Source organism: Onychostoma macrolepis, chromosome 14 (genome assembly GCF_012432095.1).
Source record: "Onychostoma macrolepis isolate SWU-2019 chromosome 14, ASM1243209v1, whole genome shotgun sequence".
NCBI lineage: Eukaryota > Metazoa > Chordata > Actinopteri > Cypriniformes > Cyprinidae > Onychostoma > Onychostoma macrolepis.
In genome coordinates, this window is record NC_081168.1 from 29,156,326 (window position 1) to 29,183,217 (window position 26,892).

The window sequence follows — 26,892 nt, forward strand, 5'->3', positions numbered from 1 at the left end:
TTGTCATCAGCAGACATGACATTGTCAGACTTTGTCTCAGTGTCTTGTGTTTCCCCCTCCTCTCGTGCCCTTATTTGGAGTTCCTGTTCCTGTCCTAGTTTAGTGTTCATTAGTTAATTCGTCCCCAGCCTTGTGTAGTTAATTACCTAGTCTTTCCAGAGTTCTTAAGCCATGAGTTTCCTTGTCTCAGTGTTCCGTCTTACATTGTCATTTTGTTATGTCAGTCGATGGTAGTTAGTGTTAATAAAGTCTTTTGTTTGGTGCATGCTTTCTGCTGGGGCTGGATGATGAAATGATCTGTTGCGATCTTCCTGCCTCGGAGTTTCCCCTGATCGAACTGATTAATCTTGTGCTCTTTTTAAATAGTTCTGACTTCGAAGTTGTTGAAGTTAAGGAACTTCCCAAGTCTCGTCGTCCAGCCCACTCAGAAGCACGCTGCATCGCGCCAGCTCACCTCATGCCCAGAACCCCCACATACCGCACCAATGGCTCAGATCGCCGGCCCAACCCCAAATACCCCCGTGTCCTCCATAGCTCCTCCCTCATCCTCAGCCCTAGTCACACGCCGCCTTCTGCGGCTCTCCCTAGCCCGCCGTCAGAGAGTATGGCAAGCCCGCCGACAGAGAATATGGCAAGCCCGCCTGCGCCACGAAGGCGCCTCCCTATCTCCGTGCTTCCAGAGCGCCCCCAAGAGTCCACTCCCCCTGAATGCCAGCCTGAAATTACCCCTAATTTCCTCAAGAAAATTTTGGGGCTAGTAGGGCCCCTGCCGTAGAGGCCGAGGTCTCAGAGGCAGACCCGCCATGGCCACCCAAGCTTCCTGCTCCGCCATGGCCTTCTGAGTCCCAGGATCCGCCATGGCCTCCCGAGTCCGCTGACCCGCCATGGCCCCCCGAGTTCACGGATCCGACCTGGAGGCCATCCGTCCTTGTACTCTGCCCCCTGAGGCCTCCAGAGTGCCCACCGTCAAGGCGGAGTACTGTCAGACTTTGTCTCAGCCTCTTGTTTCCCCCTCCTCTCGTGCACTTATTTGGAGTTCCTGTTCCTGTCCTAGTTTAGTGTTCATTAGTTAATTCGTCCCCAGCCCTGTGTAGTTAATTACCTAGTCTTCCCAAAGTTCTTAAGCCCTGTGTTTCCTTGTCTCAGTGTTCAGTCTTACATTGTCATTTTGTTATGTCAGTCGATGGTAGTTAGTGTTAATAAAGTCTTTTGTTCCACGTTTCCCTGGCTCCGACTACACGTGACAGACATGTATCCTAAATTGTGCAACGACTAATTTACAGTTTAGTTAAATAAATGAAAACACATAGAGGGAACTTTACCAACCTAAGTCCATCGCATGTCATGTTTACTTAATGTGCTACTGCATGCTTGTGATGCACATTTATACTTTGCATTTGAGTGAATAATATGACAAGAAATACACAGTGTGTGAATGTTAATTTGTCAAATACAGTAGCATTCATTCACTCTGGTGACTCAAATGTACAAGATGAATAAACAATCGGATGTCAAAATAAAGCTAATGCTAGCGCATTATTGTTTGCTAAGTCTTTTCATAATCCCCTCCTGCACAGACTTTAGTCAGATTAAAGTCAAACTTTGATGCAGCAAAATTCCCTGAGCGTCAGTTATTAGGTCATGAAATATTAATTCTCCAAAATAAATTACAAAATTATTCACAACCTGTTTTGCACAAAATGAGGACCATCTCCGCAACACCCAGTATTTTTAAGCTTTGTCAATGCAGATAAAACCCTAAAAATGAATAGCAATTCGTCAAATCAACAGAGCTGAAAGACAAGTGCAATTATTTAAGAAGTTAGGCACCATCTCTCAATTCCAGTAGAAAAGCGTAGGCGTGAATAACTGTTGTGACGTGTAAAAACATTGTGTGGAGTGATTGAGGACAGCCAGAGAATGATGTTCAGTTAAACTAAGTGCTTTCAGTACACTTAAAGCAAATGGACTTGCTTAACTTGAATGTGTATAATATTAAAGTCATAAAGTAGATTGATTCCTTTTCAGAGCCCTTATTCACTATATGAGACACTGTCACTTTAAGTATAACCACATTATGGCTTCAATTAAAACAAGACCATATTCAGTCATAAAGAAATGCTATGACTTGACATGCCGACTGGCTAGGAGATGTCTGTGCATTATTTTAACCGTAATGTCACAGCAAATACAGTGTCTCTTCATTCCCTAACATGTTGTCACTACGTCTGATGTGTATTTGTTCAATGCAGTCTTTGTTAAACCATCATCTCATTTAGTTCATTAGACTCAAGTGCCTCTTATTCATGCACAGTTTTGTAGCTCAAAGTGTTAACGCTTGAAAGTCGTGCATCACAAAGCTACCCCCATGAATACCATCTCGCTAATAAAACTAACACAATTTAAGTGTGCATATTTATGGTCCTCAATAACCCAAAAGTCTTCATAAAAAATTAGAGCTGACATGGGTAGAAGGAATCCTCCAACGTAGACCCTCGCGAGTCCCCTTTAATGTATGAGACATTCCATTAAAAGGGGAGCATGTCCTCGCGAGCAGAGCTTTTAGGCTGATTAGTTACAGGAATAGAAAAAAAGGACTCCCGATGACCTTCAGTAACACTGTTGGTAGGCCTCCAACAATCTTCCAATACACACACACAGCCAAAGCTCCAGTTGTTTAATATTCCAGCAGCAGCCCGTGGAGCCATCTCTCATTTGACATCATAATTATTATTAGGAGAGAGAAAGAAAAAGGCAAATCTGCATGTTCAATTAGAGCCAGCCTTATGCCAAATAGATAATAACACACGAGATTGGGTAATGTCCTTGATTTAGAACTCCTTATTCTCGCCAGCATTCTCCTTCCCTCTTGTTTGCTCTCCCTCCCTGAGCACTGATGATAGAAAAACAGGCGAAGAAAAGCTAAAATGCATTTGAAGGAGGGGGCAATGGCAGGTCTGCAGCATGGTCAAGAGCTCAGAAAAGAACATCTGGATTCTTCTCTGAACTATGTGATTTGCTGACATACATAGAAGACACTTGCAAAAACATTCATATCAACAATCACAGTCCTTCCCTAGCCCTGGCCCTACCCACCTGATGTTAGATGGCACTAGTTGGTTGAAAAATTGTTACAGTCCCAGACTCTGAACCTATTAAAAGGCACAGACTAGCAATAACTTTAAACCATGGTTGTCCAATCCTGCTCCTGGAGAGCCAACTTCCAACAGAGAGTCCACCTACAGAATTGAGCTCCAACAGGGTTTGTTCGTCAGACATACTGACTGGTTAACAGGAATGCTATTGCAGGAATGCTATTCCAATGCTACTCTTAAAAAGCCAACTTTCTATAGAGTTTAGCTTCATTTTGCTTCAAAACACCTGTCGGTCCTGAGGATGTTGATCAGCTTGGTTCAGGATCTGAGGATCAGGTGTGTGAAATCTGGCCCTCTATGAGCAGGATTGAACATCCCTGTCTCACACCTACACCTAAAACCCAGCAGCAATGATTGGTTGATAGTTACGTCTTTGCAAGTCCTGGCCCTAACTCTAAAGGTATAGATACAAACAGATCTGGGTAGTAACTGATTACATGTAATCTGGATTACGTAATCAGGTTCCAAAAATTAAGTACTTGCAATTAGATTACGGTTATTTTACAGTATATTATTTTGGAAGGCGTTTGTCTTTCAAACACATTAAAATGCACAAATTCACCATTTCTTTTTTTTTTTTTTGGCATCTGATCCTCTTTCACCTAATATATTTACTTGAAGTACCCCTAACATTTTAAAACAAATATTTTAATTAATTAGCATGTTCATGGTTCTCTGACATTGGTTATACTGTAGTCACATGACATGCAGGTAAACAAATAAAATATTTCATTACATTTCAGTAAATGTTTTATTTTGATTCATTTTATAATTATTTGCTTTAATTTAACATTTTTATCATTTAATTAATCAACCTTGAAGTAATAAAATGTTTAATGCACTTCATGTTCTTGATAACAACAAATGGAATATATATATATATATATATATATATATATATATATATATATATATATATATATATATATATATATATATATATATATTTTTTTTTTTTTTACTCTTTGCATTTTTATATCAATATGGTCCTATTTAAATCAATGTGAAAAATAAGATAGGTCAAAAGTAATCTAAAAGTAGTCTGATTATATTACGAAAATGTGTAATGTAATGGATTACATTACACTGCAAAATGCTTTTCTTACTTAGATTTTTAGTCTTGTTTCCAGCCCAAATATCTAAACATTCTTAAATCAAGAAGGATTTTCTAGACAAGTAAAAATTACTGTCATGTTTTCAGAAAAAAACAAGTCAAAATTAAGTGAGTTTTAGCTTGAAACAAGCTAAATAATCTGCCAGTGGGGTAAGAAAAATAATCTTGTTTTCTGTTTGACATAAGATTATTTTTCTTACCCCATTGGCAGATTATTTTGCTTGTTTCAAGCTAAAACTCACTTAATTTTGACATGTTTTTTCTGAAAACAAGACAATAATTTTTACTTCTCTAGAAAATCTTTCTTGATTTAAGAATTTTTTGATATTTTGGCTGGAAACAAGACTAAAAATCTAAGTAAGAAAAGCATTTTTTGCAGTATACTAACTATAATTTTTGTCATGTATTTTGGAATCAGCAATGGATTACAATTTGTAAGTAATCCACCCAGCTCTGGATATACAGTAGATATCAAAAGGTATAGGTGGGTTTATTGGCTCTCCAAACAAGTTTGTTGGCTGTCCAAACTTGCTTCTGGAGGGCAACCTTTTTAGAGATTTTTGCATCCAACTGCTCCAACACACCTGCCTAGAAGTGTTTAGTAATCCTGAAGACCATAATTAGCTGTTTCAAGTGGGTTTAACTGGAGTGGGAGCTAAACTCTGCAGGAAGGTGGCCTTCTAGAAGAAAGACCAGTCACCCTGCCCTAAACCTACCAGAAGATCAGAGGGCAATGGCAATTTAATATTGTTCCAGGACCAATAAAGGATTCTGATCCAGAATCATGTCTGATCACATGCAAATCACATTATGGGAATGCTCACAGATGGATGGAAGATCATGTGACCACATTTAAGCCTTATATCACAAAAACTGAAACCGAACCTCGTATGTTCTCTCCCTTTACGTAAGGTCCCCATTTCCATCAAAGAAGCAAGGCAGATGATTGCCCTTAAACTTGATGATGGAGGAGGACAGTGGGATGCATCTGCAATCCATCCCACAGCGGGGGCCTGGTGGGCAGGCTAACTCCTGCGGTGGAGTGGGCTGATAGATGAAGCCCTCTTTCCTGGCCTGCCACACGCCCAGACAGGGCGAGCTCCATGTGGGAGCAGCAGGCCCCATAAGATGATGAGCCAGACTGCAAGGAGGAGACAGGTCACAGTGGCCTCATTAACACCACCACAAATACACACACTTGCCAAGCAAGCATCACACTCAATCTCACACACTGCACTGCACTGCGAGGATGGAGCTGAAGTGTTTTTTTGATCCGGGCCTTTGGTATTTCAGATGATGGGATTCAGGTAATTGTGTTTTCCCGGGGATCAGGGTCAGGGGAAATGTGAATGGCTCTTGCACTGTTGGTGGGATTCACCTGCAGTGTGCAGTGGGATTTCAGCCACAGATTTGCCCTGTCCAATAGCTGGACATTGCATGAAATCCGTTGCATCAGAAGATGTTCTTTGCTTTACTCAAAGGGCAATTGTGTCTTTTTCCAATTAGCAGAACAATCAACATTCAAAGAGCACACATACCTTGCCAAGGAATTGTATTTTTCCTTTGGATGAACTGCGAGAGCATTGCTAAAATATTCCTTAAAATTAGATACAATGATTTGTAGATTAAAACACTTTTACATACTGTAGATTTGCTTACCAGATTATAGACCAAATATAAGTTGAAACGGTAACACTTTACAATAAGGTTCATTAGTTAACATTAGTTAACAACATTAGTTAACATGAACTAAGAATGAACAATACTTCTACATCATTTCTTAATCTCAGTTAATGTTAATTTCAGCATTTACTAATGCATTATTAAAATCACAAGTTGTGTTTGTTAACATTAGTTAATGCACTGTGAACTAACATGAATAAACAATGAACAACTGTATTTTTATTAACTAACGTTAACAAAGATGAATAAATAGTGTAATAAATGTATTGATCATTGTTTGTTCATGTTAGTTAATACATTAACTAATGTTAACAAATGACACCTTATTGTAAAGTGTTACCGTTGAAACCCTTCCAACATCATCTCCAGAGTGTACATGATTGAGTTTTTAACCACCTTGATATATTTCTCACTAATGGCACACAAGCACCTTGTTGAACATGTTTCTTCACTTGTCTCCCATGCCTTAGTCTAAACTGTAGTACTTTGTTGTGCTAATAAGCACTATATAGCTTTGACCAAAGCAACTGCACTTCTCAGTCTTCAAGTTGTGATGACATCTACTTTTTATAAAAGAGTAAATGGATTCTTTACTGCTGCATTCCCCTAAGCCTCGCCATTACCGTTTGGTAATCCTTTTCCTTTCCCTTGCTGTGATGGCTAAAATCACAGCTTTGAGAAGTATTGCAGAGCTAGCTGATTGATATTGGTAGCACTTGCAGGATTCCTGTTTCAATTTTTCACGGATCCTGATAGTTTATAGAGGCTGTCAGTAAAACCCAGCTCCCCCCAGTACTGCTTTTTTATCTCATCAAACCAAGTAGGGAATATACTTCTATTCAGAGGAAACATCAGCATCGGTAATATCCAATTTACTGAGAAAGGAATGAGGTGGTTGATGTGACGGTATAATAACATGCTACATGAAGCCTGGCAATATGGAATATGTGAAAAGAAAATACATTCATGGTAAAGGAAATCTATCCAAAACCAAAGTAAATCAAAGCAATTAATGACGCACTGATGCAATCTGGAGAATGCAAACAAACACGCAAAATTATTCATGGCAGGAAGCAAAGAGTAGAAACAACCCAAGACCTGGATCTTGGTCATCTGAAACTTCAATGATCGCTTAATAGAGAAAGCCAGACACAACTTTCAATCTATATAGAAAAAAGAGTGAAAGAATTACAGTGGCTTCCTTTAAAATAGTCTCTGACAGATAATATCACTTGCTTGTATCTCAACATGTACAATGTCACAGCTCCATTCTAAAGTCTTACAATACTACAAACTGAACGTTTATCTTTATAATGTACTGTATGTGTTGCTTGCACATATTTATCTCAAAGGAGTTGATAGTTACAGTTAACATTTGTCTCATAATTCTGAACATTTGTTTTATGATTGAACATACTCAAGTTCAACAGTTAATTTGGATGTCATGAAAACCCACAAAACCAATTGACTTTTCTATAATTATGTCTCACATCTCAGAAAAGCCTCTTGGGAATCTGTTTTCGATTTACATACTGTATAGCATCCGCCACAATGATATGGTACAAGATGATAAATGTAACCTTGGTAAGTCCTGTGAAAAACCGCTGCCTCTTTATGGCTGCATAAATACATAACTGTCTATGCATGTTAATTTACACACTTTGTTCGCAATTCATTGCTGGCTGACCGTCCATCATCGCTGACATCAATTAAAAGCACTTTGGTGTTTTATGCAAAATCTCACACAGGTCGTCAACAGAAAAGCAACACATCTGCAACACGTCTTTCATTTATATTGTCCACCATGAATTTATAGCACACATGCTAAACAGTTTAGTCAACCATAAATAAGTAAAGACAACACTTTTGCTCATATCAGTTGTGTGAAACCATTAATACCAATCATAGGAATAACATATTACTTTTACTTTTTACTGGGTTATTACAAGGTCATTTTGATTCAATTTGCCTCATTTTGCCTTTATGTTATATACAAATGTATTAATAATTTACTACTGATAATGGATTTTTCATTCTTTTTTTACAAACTAAGTGATGACTCAACAGTTAACTGACAGTTATCCATGGAAAGAGCTTAAGCATTTAACTCACAATATTACTTTTTCAGTCCTTTGCATTAAGGGGATTTTAATTTGACAAAGACTTTTCTTTTTCTTCTGTGGAATGAAATGTTCTCTTACCTTCAGAATGGTGGGACAGGGTCAGAAGGCTCACACAAGAGGCACCGATTCCTGATCCAAAAACCGTGATGCGGTTGGAATCACCACCGAAATAGCCAATGTTCTCACTTATCCAGCGCAGAGCCTGGATCTGATCCAAAAGGCCATAATTCCCTTTAGCAGCCTGGTCTCCTGTGCTGAGGAACCCTGTAATAGAGTGAGAGCACATAGTGTTAAGAGAACCTGTAATACCTGAGGATCCTTCTCAAGGCTTTTGTCAAACAAACTCATAGATTTAAACTTCTTAATTGGTCTCACATTGTTTTTTGCAATGGATTTTAAACATTGCAATGGACAATGGATGATACTTCACACTGTGCAGCTCAGTGAGCAGAGGTGTGCTGCTAATTTTTCGAGCAATCTGACATTTTGCTTGGTAGATGATAAAACGAGTGAAACAAAAAAATCCCATAGACATCCCATGAGACACTCAAAGCATATCTTGAAACCAAAATATCATGGAAGGGTGATCTCTTTTGGCTTTAAAAGCTCAGAAACTGCACTGCAATGCACTTAATTTCTCCATATACCTTGGCAAGTGCATAGCACTGCCTTGCAAATACAACCACTCACATTTTCTTTCACTTTTTTTTGCACTGCATTGCATTGTAATTTGAAAAAAAATATTGGTATAATCATAAAGAAAAAAAAAAAGAAAAAGAAAATATTAGAAACGTTCTGCCTTTGAAGGACATCTCAAGAAAAAACATGCAACATTACAAAATAATAAAACCAAATGTAGAACGCTGTATTGATAGTGCGTTGAACAATATTTGTGCTCAACCACATTATTTTGCTAAACCAGAATTTCTAGATTTCCTAGCAGGGAATAGAGAAACAAGACTTAAACGATGTTCATCTACATGTCGACTCCCAGAAGAGCTGCTAACAGGGAAATGAATTTCCTGATATATAGAGGTTAAATGTTTTATCTGGATTGCTTCCTGTCTTCACTCCGACACTGGATGGTTAGCTTTGACAACCTGGCATCTCTAGAGGGGAGGCCTCAAATTGCAGGGCTGGTGTTAACATGTGTGGCACTGTGTGTTCGTGCCTATGTGAGAGAAAACGAAAGACTGAAATAGAGAAGGGGAGAGTGGGCGAGAGAGATAAGAGGGGATTCACTAAACAGCTGTGCGACTTTAGCATGCAGCATTTCGGTGCAAACCTCTGCGTCTTATTCACTAACCACTTACAATTTATTTTAAGCAGGCACAAAATGTGCTGTCGTGCTACACCACATGTAAATTAAGCCATATTTTATAGAATGTGCTACAGTATATTGATCGTGGCAAATGGTCAACATGGTGATCAAATAAAGCAGAAGAGCATTACAATCGAAGAGAATTTCTCTCTACAATTAAGGAACCAATGAATGATGGGTAATATCAAATATATTTACAGACCAATTGCATGTAATCTTAATTTGCTATAGCGGTGGTTGAAAGCTAGAAAGTAGGAAGCATGTCCGAATTCAGTGGAAATAAATAAATGAATTCATGATGCATGATTCCATTTCCTCCAATAAATAAGTGTTGTACTCAAAAAAACATTTGCTTGGATCGAATTTCCTTGGGGGGTATCTTCATACAAAAACGCAAGCGAGGCAGCTGCCTTATTTTTGGACACAGCTTAACATTGGCATGTTAGCACACTGAATGGACAGCGATTAAATACCTCTTTATATCAGCAAACGACTGTAATGTAAAGGGAGTGCTGCTCTTGCATGGATGGAAAGGAAGTATCACCATCTTTTTCCCCAAATCCATTTTTATTGTGCTTTCATCAGGAACAAATCAATTAAACAGCATGTAATATATTAGCATATCAAATAAAGCATGTTTTTGAAAGGCTGCTTCCTGTACAGAGGAGCGTGCACAGTTAAAGGAAATAGGTTTAAAGAGAGCAGCTTTCCTGAACATCTCAAGGGCATTGGCAGACATTCTGCACTTCATTATGTCACTTTATATTGACGTAGAGCCGCACGCCGAATCAAATACGAGTTAATTCACTTATATTCATGCAAAACACACCGCTGCGTTTTGCTTCTCAAATGCTCGTTAATGAGCCCAACCAAACATGCGATTATTCGCTGGGAGTGAGATGTGAGACCTCACCCAAGCACACAACTAGAGGTATAAAAGAGCAGCAATTTGAAAATGAAAATTAGATTAATCAGTTATAGAACTTCACAATGAATTATACAATAATGTAGTAATAATGCACATGTAAATCCTCTTGTATTATTTTTGTCAACATCCCATTACAATGAAAATGCCTTTGGCATACTTTATAACATAATTATGAATATGGCTTTTAATTGCACCATTTTATTTTTATTTAATTATTATATAATCATTTTTACATTTGTTTCATTGTTATTATTATTCATTTGTTACACTGTAAAAAATCCAATTGACAAAAATATTTAAGTTGAACTAATTTTATTGCTTGGGCTTAGTTGAGAAGACATATTATATTAAATCTGAACAAATATATTTTAAAAATATTAAATGAATGGTTATTTTCAAATCCAGTCAACATTCAGAATGCCAATGTTTGACTGAACTAATAAAAACAAATCCAACCAACACTGAGATCATTCTGCACGTGCATGCGCCTGTGACTTCGCGGGAGAAACAGCGCCGCCATCTTGTCAAGTTCATGCGCCAGGTAAGTTCCAGTAAATAAATGTTATTTTTTTAGACTAAATTTAACGAGAAAATCATGCAACATATTCGATTTTTTTGAGTGGACATTTAGAAAGTGTTTTATGAGTTGTATATCCGAAGAAAAGTGGATAAAAGTGTAAGTCAAGTTCAGGCGTCAGGCAAGTCAAGTGGCACTGAATAACGTTAAATATTTGTACTTAAGTTAACGTTAGACTGAATTTACCAAAACTTATATTTAAAAGGTGTAAATGTTTTATTTAAAACATATATATTTATACACAAACGTACAACATATATAAAAACATCGAATAAGCATTGTATGATATGTCTGAGGGAAATTTAAGTTAAGGGAATGTGGTCTTTCACGTTTAATACATAAAACACTTAATATCAAAAGCTGTGTTACTAAAATGAATTTTAGGCAATTTTGGTTAGTTGTATGATATTTTTGTGTTTCTGTGACGTGAAAAGATATGAAGAGAGAGCGCGGTTTTCTCTCTTTTATAAGTCATTATGCTTAATACGACTAACGTTAACCGAAATCTATTAAATGTGTAATAAGTTAACAATGTAAACCACAGTAATGCGCTCATTTGAAGTTAACATGGGCGTGTTGAATGGGTTTTGTCATGAATCCGGTCTATGAACTTCCGTTCACCCACCACCAGAGGTCACTCGCTCACCACATTGACTGTTGCACTACACTACTGTTGCATGGCATCCACGGACTACATTACCCATCCTCCATTGCACTGATGACACATACACAGCTGATTACACTGATTGCACATACACAGCTGAAGGCACTGATCACACAGCTATCACCAATCACACACTCTACTGAAGCCATGGACTTTCTCTCCCTCACTGCTGAGTATTGTATGCGCTTATCGCTCCCCTAGCCGTAGCTACTCTACAGAGCCCTTGTTAGTTTTCATAGTCTTGCCTTGCCTGTTTTCTTGTGTTCTTATTCTAGCCCGTGTTCCCTGGATTAACCCTTGCCCTGCCGTTTGGATACTGTTTGCCCCAGCCCGGACCTTTGCTTTGTTTACTGATTACCTCTTTTGTCTTAGCCCTCTAGATATTGTTAGCCCACGATCGAACACGCCTGTTTTGGAAACTTCTCTTGCCTTGCCCTCTATATACCTGTTTGCCATTGTTTGACCCTGCCTGTTATTACCTTGTCTCTGTCTTTGAAATAAAGCTTGCACATGGATCCGCACGTCTCGTCAGCCCCGTTACAGGTTTTTGCATGTGTAACTTTTGCAATTGTCCCGTGAAGTAAAAAGACGACATTAAACGTGATTAACAACAAGCCAGAAGCCACGGTGAAATATGTTTCTGGTCTCGTGAAGGTGCTTCTGAAGAGAAGTTCGTCGTTCCGAACGAAAATGAACAACTGAATCGTTTCACAAGGCTGTTCAAAGCGTCTCAGTCAGTTACCCTATAGGTAGTGAATCAGTAGATGAATTGACTTTAACTGGAAAAATGACTTGTTATTGTCCTCTTGCATTATTGACAAACTATTTTCCTGTTTGACTCTGTAAAGCTGCTTTGACACAATCAGTATTGTATAAAGCACTGTATAAATAAAGGTGACTTGACTTGATTTGATATACTGTAACACCTGCTTCATTTTTTCTTTTCTTTTTTTTTGACTTCTGACTCATTTTAAAGATGTAATTGTGAACAGTAATTATATTTGTAAATGTTTGTTTGCTAACATTTTGTTTAGCTTATTTAGTTTTTTCTTAGTTCATTAAAGTTTAATCTGAATTTTTCAGTTGTATTACAGAGTTAATGTTTGTCAACTGGAGCTTTAAAGGGATAGTTCACCCAAAAATGAAAATTTGCTGTTAATTTACTGACCGTCAGGCCATCCAAGATGTAGGTGATTTTTTTCTTCATTCCTGTATGTTTAGTTTGTATGAAAAATGTTATAAATGGAGATTGCTGTTAAAATAAAGGCTATTGTGTGTTGTAAAGTGTGTGTTTTTAGTGATTGATAAATACCAGTTAATAATTTTTAATAATTTTGTTAAACTATAAAAATATATGTTTATGTAGTTCCCCAGCAATTTCTTATGATGCCCACATAATAAATCTTAGTTGAAGTAACATATAAAGCACATAGAGTAAATGGTTAAATTTTAATTGACATAACTTGCTGTAGTCTTCTAAACATTTGACCAATTAAAACATTTTAGTTGAATGGACTATAAAACTAGTTGACTAACTGTTGAGCCAACCAAAAAATAATTCAGATAACACTTTGAAGTCAGAAATTGACTGAACGTAAAATTTCTGTGGAACTAGTTACTAAATAATAATTAGTTGAAACCGCTTGCAATTTTTTTACAGTGTATACATTTTACATAAAAACACAACAAATGGTCTTAAACACAAGTAGAGATGACTTGGACTGAAAATGATTCTGTTTAAATTCGGGGTGTACATGATAAGTTGAAACAAGATCCAGAACTATTACAGAAGACGAAGCAAACAAACCCACAGGCTACATTTAAAATATATTCTCCATGGTTTGTGGATGTATTTTAATTGGAAATGTGGTAGCCAATGTTTTCTTTGGAAAGCAATTAAGATTATATAAAGACTGTTTTTATGCATCATGCCTTTTATACAGGGCTGTTGTAGAATTTACAAACCACTGGGGTCATACTGAGGTTGGACGAGCCATTATATTTGCTTTTGCTTCAATCTGTTATTGCCTGTTACATCACTTCACTATGTTTATGTTGTGTAGGACTCTCACAGCAATGTAATCCGCTATCTGTACATTTTCAGCATCACATATAGCCTCTCTATAGAGATGATGGTACTTGTTAATTTGAAGATAATGCAATACCTAACAATATTATTATCCCTTTGGGGAATGGAATATGCTTTGCACAGGCAATTTTATGCAGAAAAAAGCTCATAAGGTGACTTACAATATCAGTAGTACTTAACATCACTAAAGGTGATGAAACACAGACTCTCCTACAAGAGTTTTCGGTTTTATCTACATAGTGCTTTTAACAATAGCTCTTGTTCACAAAGCAGACTGAAAGAGGGTGAGAGCTCTGTCTCAGGCCAATCCTGCATGTTCACATTCCACCATTGTAAAACACTTTTTGGCTCAATCGCACACACAGATATCGATCGATGCGGCAACAATGACATGACATTGAGCTGGTGGGAGTTGGGCAGGAGCTGACACTGGAATATGACCACATTAAATATACAGCAAACCCACTGAGATTTCCTCACCTTCTTTCATCACTAAAGCCGTCAGGCGGATTGCACGCTGCTGTCCATCCTATGCTTCGCCCTCCGTTCATCTACCCTGTCACCTGGACGGCTCATCAGAAAGCCTCATGCTTGGAATATCAAAATATTCCACTTGGTTCCGCATTTCATGTGTTCTCAAGAGCCCAAAACATCACATGCTTAGCATTTTTAGAATCATCTACAGTATATTAGAATGGCACTATAGACACTGCAAATGTGTGTTTGTCTTGTTTCCCATAAAACTAAATAAACAAAATAATACATATAGTTGCAAGTAGCATCTATCAGGGCCAAGTTCACTATCTGCAAAGATAATGACTGAACACATTAGTCTGGTGTCAGGGAATGTGTATAATGGTACATATATAAAAAATCTCAATATGCCAAAGTATTGCAGAGATGCAGCCTAAGATCCTTCATGACATGTTGATATCAGAATAGTGGCCATGTTTCTCAAGACACGCAACTGTCATCACGGACAGTGATGGCAACTCAGATAGCGCCAACATGCTGCCCAGTCCTGCTACTTTCTTCTTCTGTCTTTAGACAATAGAGCCCCAGAAATGACATGCAGAAATTTATATATATATATATCATGGCCACAATTCCACAATTTACAGAACTAATTTGCCACCTCGTTTTAAGTAAATCGTGAACTTAACATTTTAAGTACATGGTGTGCATGATTTATTAAACCGTTCTGTCCGTTGAATGATTTGTGAATAGCGTATATTGCACCCTCTTTCTTGACAGGCTATATCCTCTTTACAGTCCTGTCACACTTTAACTCATAACAGCAGCAATACAGATAATTTCTCACTATGCAAAAAGGATGATGGGTTTATGAAATTGCGGACAGGAGTTAGTAAAATGTACCCACAATTTCACTAAAATGACGTAACAAATAAGTAAAACGCGCTCATGATTTACTTAAAAGGAGGGAACTAATTTGTAAATCGTGTTGCTGATGTATTAGTAAGTTGTGGGAACAAACTGCTAATTCGTGGCAACAATATCATTTTTCCCCCCCACATGCCATCTCTGGGGCCTTACACAATTCTGTCAAATTTGATGAAAACATCTCATTCAATTTAATAATTATATCCATTTATCTCCAAATAAACATTTAACTGTGTTTCTTTGGCATAAAGAATCAAAATCTTGACCATCTCCTAATAATATCAAAGAAGTTGATCACCCAGACTATAAATTCAATGGTTTCATTCCGATTTGGCAAAAAAAAATCTTATGGAATAGTTTATGTGATAAATCAAAATGGTGGACATGTCGTAGGGCAAACAATGCCAATACTTTGGTATTGCCATTGGCATGTTCAGGGGCATATAAGGAGATTATCCATAATAAATGAAGAATATTATGAATTAATAAGCACATAATTCTTTTATGGCCATTAGATGGTGCAGACCCCATAACTTCCCAGGGTCCCTCAGGGCCCTGGGGGCGATGACACATAACAAGATTTTCACAATACATCACTACATTTATAAATAATAACATTTTACTGCAAACTGACACTCAAAATGTTTGCCATGGGAAAAATGGCTTCTGTTTGACTTGGTATGCCGCAGTTTAAGAATAATGTTTATATGTGAATAAAAGCCTAAATTAAATCTCTTCATCATATAAAGCAACTGCGTCTCCTCAGAAGACTTGGATTAAACTGCTCAATCGATATGGATCTCTTTTACAACATTTTACTTGTTGAAACTTGACGTGTTGATTGCATTTACTTTCAAAGGATGGAAAATTTAATGAGAGAATATTAAAAATGCCTTAATTTTTGTATCAAAGATCAATGAAAGTCTTGAGAGAGAGTAAATGATGACAGTATTTAAATTTTTTGGTGAACTATCCCTCTAATGTCTCTGAAGCTGAAGCCAAAATACATGATACTCGTTACTGAGCTTAAGATAGAGGCTGTTAGTAATAGAGGAAGACAATATAGAAGGGAGGAAGAGGATGATGCAATGGAGTAGTAGCGCTTGACATCAGCCAGTCTGTCTTCCTCTCTTTCCTTCAGTGTGGATGCCAGCTAACAAGGCTGTCTGTGTGTCTGAACTATCTGCCACTCTCCCATCCCCGCCTGCCCAACCTAAGCTACACAATCACAGCCTTGACAGCCTCATAACCCCCTCCATTCTCTCTCCAGGACTGAATAGAGGGACTCTGGGGTGAGGATGACGAGAGAAAGGGAAGGCCACCCTCAAAAAACATAAAGAGGCAATGTGTTCCTGCTTCCCTTAAGGATTCTGGATTCCCCCACCCCTCACTGCAGGGAAGCAATTCCTTCTTCCCAGACGTCAACCTCCCCCTCACGCCAGTCCCCGTCAGGCCACTGAATTCCGGAAAATATGGGATTTGAAAAGAAAAAGGGCTTGGCAGGGGCGGGGAGTGCATCCCTGAAAGAGCGGGATTGCCATTTGTATCACTGTACGGTCCTCTCTTCAAAGACACTCGCTGGCGCTTCAGTGATGAGTCTGGGAAGTTGGGGGGAGGCTAGAACAAGAGAGCTGTTTTTAAGGCTCTCTGAACACTGGGGCCCATTCACATCTCATTTCTGCTCACTTTCTGACGGAGGGGTGGAAAAGAAGAGGCCACAACTAGAGGTTTCTATGTGAAATAGATGTGCTTCAAGCATGCAATGAATGGCATCTGAGAAAATATGGGGTGAGGCTTGTTTTTCATCTGAATTACTGAGATGGTTTACATACTCAAAATGCTGAAGTCCACTTTGTTAGAATTTCATTCATTCATTATCATTCATTTGTTTGTGTCTTCCTGTTTTGAATTGATGGGTTATTTATGTTGGTTTCATACATTTTTAATTTGCAATTTGATGACATTTATTGATAACGTCAAGACGTATAAAAACGTATGAAATATAATAACATTATTTTAACCATCCTTATACCTTGAATACACAGTTCTTTCAAATGTGCAATTTTAATTTTAATTTTTATTTATCATTTAAATAGAGGGTAACACTTTATTTTATTAAGGTGTTCTTGTTACTCGTTACATATACTTACTATTGTAATAACAATAAATTATGCAAAATTACATGCAAGTAAATCTAAGCCAAACCCCAATCCTAACCCTAACCATATAGTAAGTACATGTAGTTAATTATTATTGCTCAGTACATAAATGCAATGTCACAAAACGATCAAGTTATCAGTTACCTATTATTTGATTTTCTTTTCTTTCTTTTTTTTCCTCATGACAAAAAATGGCTTCCTGTATTGACTTCTGCACATTGCAGTTGATAAATATTGGTAAAACATGATTGAAATCTAGAGATCAGAAACCCAAGCTAGATAGAAAACATAAATGAGTTTAGCTATCCAAAAATATCCATGATATATCAATTAATATCAGATATTTATTATAAAATGTATATAGCAGCGATCATTTGCATAGCGATTTCATTGCATATCTATTTCAATATATGTTACAAACAAAATAAGCTTGTTTCAACAGACATAATAAATTAACTTTGCTAATAATGGCAGTGAACTATCCACTATAGAATAGACAATAATTACAGTACAGTGTTCATAATTACCATTAGGTCTGCCAGTCTGATTATTTGTGATGAATTCAGCCAAACGCTATCTAAGGAATTACAATTAATTGAAGCGCACTGAGGAACCACCGACATCCATTTAGCCAGCTCTTGTTGACCGATTCAAGATGGCGGCAGCACTGATATATGTGGAGAAGTTGAACATTAATATATCTGTGAGTCATATATATCCATTTGGCATTTTGGACTTATTAACATATTCATCACAGAAGAAGCGTATTCCAGTCACTGCCTCTATGTACGGCATTGTGATATATTTTTGAATAAATGACTAACATCTAGAAAAATAAAACAAACACCACATCATATAATTCCATCCTTTATCAACGAGAAGTTTGTGATTGAGTGACTGGAGTGGAATTAATGACTGCAGATATATGATAGGACAGCATTAGAGGAATGCCGTACCTAGATTTAGATGAGCTCTGACAAGACCGCCTTTCCATCTTTGAGCTCTTAATAACAGTAAGAGCTCTAGACGTAAAGAATCTCAGTCCAAACTCTTTACTATTAGATGAAACAACCAATGTGTGGGTCTGTGTGTTTGTGTGTAACTGCGCAGGAAATGCATTCCTAGAATTTAGATTTTCAGGTCAGACGAAGTGAGCAGTTGATGAGATTGCAACAGACATGCAATTTCTAAGGTATTAAGCACATTCACCTCAAAGACACAAAAACCTGTCATATTTATGTGCCGTGGTGGAACGCTACAAACCAAAACCCATATTGTTGATAGGCGAGGATAAACGACCCGGGAAATTTGGGACTGATAAAACAGATTGCTTGCACTAAAGTCCAATGCCTTTAGGAGCATGCAGTAAGCAGCGTAAAGTAAATCAGGGTGCTTATGGGCCAGCTGTTAGCCATCCTGTCCTGTGACAGCACTTCTCTTAATCTGATTACATGACATGCTCTCTCTCTGGGCAGGCAGGAACCCTGTGAATGACAAAAGAGTGGTGCGCATTGAACGGCCCTGCTCTCATGGAGCACTTCCCAATCAATCACATCCAGCATTGAATGGCACTGAATGGAAGTGTGTGTGTCAGGGTGGGGGCGACTCGCTCTGCATCTCAAAGACAGCAAAAGGCTTTTACGCTAAGTGTAAGCTGCAGCCTGAGAGCTACAGGAGTACGAAACTGTTGCGTACATCAGACGGGGGGGTTATCAAAGCAAATCAGTCTAAGGGAGCTGGCGTACACGGTCACATTTCAGAGCATCTTCAAAGTGTTGCTCGCCCCCGATCGCAGGTGGGAGCTGCAATTTCATCTCCTGATAATGAGAGGCTTTGGGGGGTGGGGGGATCTTTAGCTCAGAAGTTTGAAGAAAAGCAACGCAAAACTCCAAACGCCGTCGCGCCGCTCCTTTTTTGGTCTGACAGCCTGCTTTGATAAGACCTTCTTTTTTTTCTTCTGTCATCGTACGGTTCCAGCTCGTTCTCAAAGGAATAGTTCGCTTGCAAATTAAAACGATGAGAGCGTTTACTCACCACGATGTTATTCCAAACCTGTATGGCTTTTGTCATACTACTATACTATTGACCCTTATGATTGTCAAAGTATTCATTAGGTTTATTGCATTATATGCACATAGTATGCATATAGGATATAGGAAGACTGGTGTGTTTACGCCATATGAGGTGGATGTTCCCTGCAAGCTCCTTTTGAGTGATTTGCTCACTGTGGAATTTTTTGTACAGCATCATAGGTAATGTTGTTTTTCACCACAAATTCTGCTGTTAAAAATAAGTTTAAATAATGAGAACAGATGGCTTCAAAAAAGCATGTACCATCCAAAAACACAAAAACAAGATTGTTATTAAAGGTTTATAAGGTATCATTAAAAAATCCCCTATGGAGAAAATGAGCAAAGTTTTAACTTACTGAACCTGACTGCGGCACTCTGTAAATCTTAACTCTTTCCCCCCCATTTATGACACAATGCTTCCCTGCCATTGATGGAATTTTCCAGTTTTCCATTTTATTAAATTCATAGTCATACGGTAGGAGGTGCTATTACACATCTTCTGAAAGAATCCCTGGATTAAAACATGACGAAGAAGAAACAGAAACAAGCGATCACATTGTCACGATCTGCTACTGTTCGGGAGTGAAGGAGCACGGAGACGAAGGAGGATTACAATTATTACGGTCTTTATTCATCCAAACAAAGACTCACATGAAACAGGCAGGAACAAACATGTAGCATGGGTATTGGCATATAACAGCGGACAGGAAATAAGGGGCAAAACACACTATGAATACTCAGAATAAAGAGGGGATGACAAGACACACCTGGAATCAAATTAACACAATGAGGACAGGGAAGGAAACAGGAAGGAAACACGTGACCCCCTCCCGGAAGGCACGTCCCGCGCCGTAACAGTACCATCTGGGAGGGGGCGCCCTGGCTGGTGCAGGACTGGAACAGGGTGAAGACAAGGAGAGCCTCCAGGGCAGATCAGGAAGCCATGACGGAGCTGGGAGCTCAGGAGGCCATGGCGGATCCTCCACCATGGCCACGGGCATATGGCCCCTCCCAAAATTTTCTTGGGGAAAACTAGGAATTCTGGGGGGCGCTCTGGAGGAAAGGGCTCTGGGGCTGGAGCCGACACTGGAGCAAGCTCTGGGGCTGGAGCCGACACTGGAGTGAGCTCTGGGGTTGGGCTCCAAGGCTCCCATCATAAATCACCAGTATTCCTAGGGGAACATGTGTGGCAGCTGGTGGGCTTGACATTGCAGCAGACGGCGGTGGGCTTGACTGAGGAGAGCCCGGCGAACTTGACTGATGAACGGCTGGCGGGCTCGAGCGAGCCGCGGCTGGCGGGCTTGTTCTGGATCGAGGCTGGACACTCTCCAGACACCGGAGGATCCCTTCCCTCCAGCTCAGTCCTGTTGTGTCTGGGAGGTCCATGGGGCGATGGTAATTGGCCCTGATCCAGAACAGAGAGTTTAGTGTGGTATTATCCAGCACCGACCACGCGACGAGCGAGAACTCCTGCGCATACTCCAACAGTGGGAGATCTCGGCGGGCCAGGGCTGAGAACCACATGGCGATTTCCATTGCCGCGGAGGGGAAAAATGAAAACAGAAAAACTTGAAAAAAAAACGGAAAATAAACGAGGGGAAGAGGCGCTGTTTACTGTTTTCTGTTTTGTCCGCTGTTCTGTCACGATCTGCTACTGTTCGGGAGCGAAGGAGGATTACAATTATTACGGTCTTTATTCATCCAAACAAAGACTCACATGAAACAGGCAGGAACAAACACGTAGCATGTGTATTGACATGGACAGGAAACAAGGGGCAGAACACACTATAAATACTCAGAATAACGAGAGGATGACAAGACACACCTGGAATCAAATTAACACAATGAGGACAGGGACAGGAAGAACAAAATATCAACTCAAACAGGAAAGAAACACGTGACACGCATACTGAATGTAAGCAGATGCATACATAAAATAACAGTCATTAAACAAACAGCATACAATTAAAAACTGCCTAATGTTTCTGCATAAAAAATATCCACCCAGGAAGTGGTTTAGGACTGTGAAGCTTTGGGGGTGTTGATGGACGCGATCTACTACATACTGTATATGTTTTGATCATCATTCTGAATCCGATCTCAACTTACCCTTTGACAAAAATGTGATTTTTATCAGCTTTATTTTTTATTTTTCAAAATTTTGCTTAATTTTATTTTAACTTACCCACTTGCATGTTCAGATATTCAAAAATGCTGGCGGTGGCATTTATTTTAATTTTTAATATATTATTTTAATATTTTTACAGTGAAATTCAAACAATAAATATCGTTTTGATGGTTTTTTAATGTGACAGGTCACTGTAGCCACCTCAGTTAAAACTGGTCATCTCTTTTGCTTTACTAATTACAGCAAAAATGAAAATTATGATTAAAAATAAATAAATAAAATAAATGAATACAAATAATGCATGTTCAGATATTCACTCAACAAAATGTTCTGGCGGTCATGAACATTTTGTGAAAATGATCAAAAATGCTGGCGGTGGCATTTATTATTTATTTATTTGTTTGTTTATTTATTCATTTAATAAAATTTTATTTTAAATGCTGGTGGGGAAAGAGTTAATATTCCATGTCCTTGTGTGAGGGCCAAAATTTTAATTTCATTTACTCATTGAAAATCTTGCCCTCTGCTACATCTCTTTCATCTCATTGTTTGTATCACTCAGCTCATGTCAAAAGCACATAATTTCTGGAGTATATCTTATGGTCTGGTTATATGTTTTTTTTTTTTTTTGGATGAAAAAAAAAAAGGCGGTTTCACTTTATTTTGATGGTCCATTTAACAAATTCTATTGACTATAAGTAATGTTGCACCTACATTTCTACTAACTCTCATTAGAGTGTTAGTAGTGTATTAGTTGACTGGTAGGCTTAGGGTTTGATTAAGTTGACACGTTCTTGCAAAGTTACTTATAGTCAGTAGAATATCTGTTGGGAGACCAACACGATAAGGAGTTAGTAGATATGAAGCAGACAGTCTACTAATACTCTTATGAGAGTTTGTTGACATGTAGTTGCAACATTACTTAGTGTCAACAGAATGTTCAAAAGGGACCATCAAAATAAAGTGTTACCAAAAAGTCCTAGAAGTTTGGAACCAAATGAGGGTGAGTAGTTGGTGACTATTTTTAATATTAGATAAACTCTTCCTTTAATTATCAGCGCAGATGTGGATGGAACTCCAGCCAGGTTGTTGCTGTGGGCATGGCTTGTGGTTTTGCTTGTCCCGCGTCTTGTGTTTTGCTAACACTTTGTCTAGAGTCGAAGGTGAAAACATCATCCAACTCATTAGGGTGCTGTCGAGCATTCGGCTACCAGCAGAGCCTGCGTATTCTCCTACTGGATGGGCAATAAAGGAGCGCTACACCGTCACTCTTCCTTGCCAAGTCCCTTTCCTCCATCAGTGGCGCAGGCATGGAGAAGCAGCCCACACCACAGCTGTCCAGCTCTACAGAAGATTACAGGGGAAGCTGCCCGCTGCCTCCCAGTGTGCTCGTGTTTGAATGTGCTGGGAGTGACGGTGTGCGGCTGGGAGGTATGGATATTAATCACGGCGAGCGGTGCAAGCCTGGGCCTGCTCTAGAAGATGGATGTGGTGTGAGTACGGTGATGTCACCCTGACGAATGGCTTGGCGATGTTGGAGGAGACTTGCACATCGCCTCTCATTTCAATTAGTTCCCAAGCACAACTACCTGCTCCATCCTCTCACGTAGGTTAGAAACGCACACACATACGCATAACAAACACGCACCATTCCTCTTCTCCGGCTGTGGACCAAACTCACCTTTATCAAGCTGAAGTGACAGTAGTTTTTCTTAACAGGCTGCACTGATACGCAATCATTGCTCAGGAAACAGTTACTTCACATTAATGGTGCAGTAATTTGTAGTCCTCTATTGTTGCTGTCATTGCAAAATGAAGTTCTGTCTCTATCTACTCAACACTTGCTTCTGAGGACTGTTTATTTTCCCATGACTCTGTAAGGCAATTCAACCTAAACAGAGACAGAACAGGTTCCAAAATCCATGCAAAATCTCCATAAGACAATGCAATCTTGAAATATCTGCCATACAATAAACTCAAAGTATGTTGGGTAAAACAAATCAATCAAAATGTAAAAAGCGGCCCTGTTTAGTAGTGATGCACTGAAATTTCAGCAACCAAAATTTTAGCCAAAATGGTTTGAAGAGCCGAAATCATTGACCGAAACACTGTTGTTTCATAAGCACTTCTCTGAAGGTGCGTGTTGACTGTAGCTAGGGGTGTCCCCGACTAAGGATTTTCATTGTTGATTTCATTGTCGGAATTTTAGAATCTTACTGATAGTCGACTGATAGTCGAATCGTATGTTTGGGGGCGGGGCAAAATACATTACCAAGAGTCAAGTCAGACATTCGACAGTCATAATTACTGATGTTAACACACAGGGAAAATGTGTAACGGACACCTCACAGATACAAACGGGGGAAATAATATTTTATGTTTTGATTAAAAGATAGTTAACATTGAACGTCAGCGAAACCCTAAGAATTCACAACATTTTTTACAATAGTACTCTCATTATAACGTTATGTAGGGTGAATTGCCCTAAAGTGGGACACTGCCTAATGTGGGACAACTAAGGTCTAGTGTTTGTAGCTCCCCCATAAATACATGAATGCCAGTAAAACTATTTGTTATCCAAAGTTGTGGTGCCATGTGATCAAAATCGCATGACCTCTCAAATGTCCAGTCATATTTGAGGGTGGAGCAATCATCTGACAGGAAGCACATTGTGTGAAGACCACCCAAAGTTCAGTCACATAGAGTTTTGACAAACTTGGTTTTAAACAAAATAGTCCTGCTACTTTTTGGTCTAATGTGCTTATGGAATGTTTGTCCATCAAAATATAGTATAATTTTGTATGTATAAACTATATATTTTATATTTTTATCAAATTTCCTAGTGTCCCACTTTAGGAAATGTGGTTTCGAAAAGTGGGACAGTATGATTAGCCTAATGTGGGACAGTACTTTAGTCAGTCAAAAATGTGTGATGGGGCTTAGTTTGTAGGACAAACATGGTTATTGACGGTTTTAGTGTTGTGTTAAGTTTTGTGTGAGGGGTAGGTTTGAGTGTAGGGTTAGGGTGAGGGGGATAAAAAATACAGTTTGTAAAGCCAATAAAGCCATACCTCTTCATTTTATGCATCTAATGATTAATTCAATTAAATGTATTTCAGATTGCAGAGAACAATGGCATTATAGATGATAACGGTGTCTTGACATGCAAAGACTGCTTGTTTTCAGAGATGTAATGAGTTAACCTCTGACAAAAGGTTGTTGTTGTTGTTTTTTTAAGGTAGTTCTCAAGGTTTGTGCAGGCTGAAGGTTTTCAAAAAGACTGTTATAATGGTATGTTTTTGTGAAATAGAAAACATTAGTAAAACAGAAAACAAATGTTCTAAAAGGTTTTCAACTGCAGTTCATAGCATGTTCATGAATTCTGACTCAAGGTTGAATCTAGCCTAAAGCTTGTTCAAATTGTTTTTCTTTTTTTTTTTTTTCTTTTTTTATGAAGTTGCAAGAATTTATATTGTGTCTTCAAAAAGGCCTAGGCTATGCCGTTGTTGTTGTATGTGTTTGTTGTTGTCACGAATCCGGTTCGTGGCCTTCCGTCTGATTGCCACCAGAGGTCACCCTTCCATCATATTGACTCTCACACTACACAGACTGTTTCACATTACCTTGCACTACAATTCCCATCAGCCATTGCACTGACAACACACACAGCTGATTGCACTGATCACAAACCCTACATAAACCATGGACTTCCCCTTCCTCTTTGCTGAGTATTGTATAGCGTTTATCAGTCTCCAAGTGATAGCTACTCTACGGAGCCCAGTTTGTTGTCATAGTCTTGCCTTGCCTGTTTTTCCCGTGTTTTGATTCTAGCCTGTTTCTCCTGGATTATCCCTTGCCTGACCGCTAGGACACTGTTTGCACCTCTCTTGGATTATAGCTTGTGTACCTGGATTATCTCTCTGCCTTGCCCCATTGTATATTGTTCGCTGATCGAAGACCCACGCTTGCCCAAGGACTACTCTTTGTCTTGTTCCTGTGATTTGACTATGTTTATTAATACAAGCTTGCACTTGGATCCGCTCGCCTCTCGTCTCATCGGCTCCGTAACAGATGTTAAGTAAAATGAACTAGAGAAGAGTCAAGAAATTCTGACTGTGTGTTAAACTCTTTTCTATCTTTTCTAACATAGGCCTGTGATAATAGTTGCTTAATTTCTTTATAATAAATGCATCAACGCATCATATTATATTATTTGTCTGATGATGTTTAATTATCCAATTATCCAGTTTCCCACTTTAGGGCAATTCACCCTATATGACAGTTATTAATGTTCTGCATTTCTGTTTTGAGCTGCGCGTGCTGAATGACCAGTAGAATGAAGCATTTGATAGCAGATTTTTAATCAATGGGATTTAACTCATTTATCTCATATAGAATATGCTTCATTATTTATACAACATAACATTAAGATAACAACTTAGGCTATCTGCACAAAATGCCCCGATGCTTGAACGTGTCTGCGGGGCTCTGAATGAACTCCTTTTATGGACGCGTTCTTCACACAACAATATGCAGAAACACGGGAACTAAACTCTAAGGTCACACTTATATTAGGTGGCCTTAACTACTATGTACTTACATCAAAAAATAAGTACAATGTACTTATTGTGGTCATATTGTATTTCAAAACATTTCTGCTGCTATTGAGGTGGGATACGGGTAAGGTTAGGGACAGGTTTGGTGGTATGAGTTGGTTTAAGGGTGGGTTAAGGTGTAAGGGATGGGTCAACAGTGTAACTATAAATGTAATTACAGAAATTAAAGAAAACCGCACCCCAACAGAGCCAAAATGGCATGATCATAACACCTCTGAGAAAATTCGACTGTGAGATTGGGAGTCGACTATTCGGGGTCACCCCTACTGTAGACATAAACTACAACATGTAAAATCCCAACGTCAATCTTTTAATCTATGCTATTTTCTGTAGATGCGTGAACAAAAATTATCTAAACATTCAAACCATATCCAAGCTCTGAAAATATAGCATTGTAGTGGGTTCACCGTCACTTGGGGAAGACAAAAAATACTCTGAACATGGATTTAATGTAATGGCTCAATAATTAATAAAAAATTAAACAATAAGAAATCCCCAGTAGTGTATTTTTTTTATATAAGGCAAAACATTATAGCAAAAAATACAGCTTTTTTTTTCCCATAAGAAGATTGGTTATTGATTCGACACAGAGCTGGTTGGTTGGGTTCAGGGCTTACATCACTTTATTGGAGAATTTTGTGAAATGTCTATAGAAAAAAAATGAATGGGGGAAATAGCTCCAGAAGCCATACTGCTGAAAAAGTGGACACTGATGAACTCGATTTGGACCTTTGTAGGATGAACGATGGACTGATACCTCAGGGAATAACCATGAGTTGATAAGCTCCAGCATCTCTAATGTAAATTGCTGCTTCGAGCCAATGATAGCAGCAGAACAGGAAACAGCAAGCACCGTTTAAAA

The 26,892-nt window shown here is 38.6% G+C and overlaps 1 protein-coding gene across 3 annotated transcripts in view; it reads right to left on the reverse strand.

Annotated features, from left to right (window-relative positions):
* Positions 1 to 26,892, reverse strand: part of nlgn3a (neuroligin 3a) — a 214,960-nt gene that overhangs the window by 85,551 nt on the left and 102,517 nt on the right. For all 3 annotated transcript variants that reach the window (XM_058797606.1, XM_058797605.1, XM_058797607.1), the window contains one exon: positions 8,154 to 8,339. In XM_058797606.1, the coding sequence (XP_058653589.1) occupies positions 8,154 to 8,339 (186 nt within the window). The remainder of the gene's footprint in view (positions 1 to 8,153; positions 8,340 to 26,892) is intronic.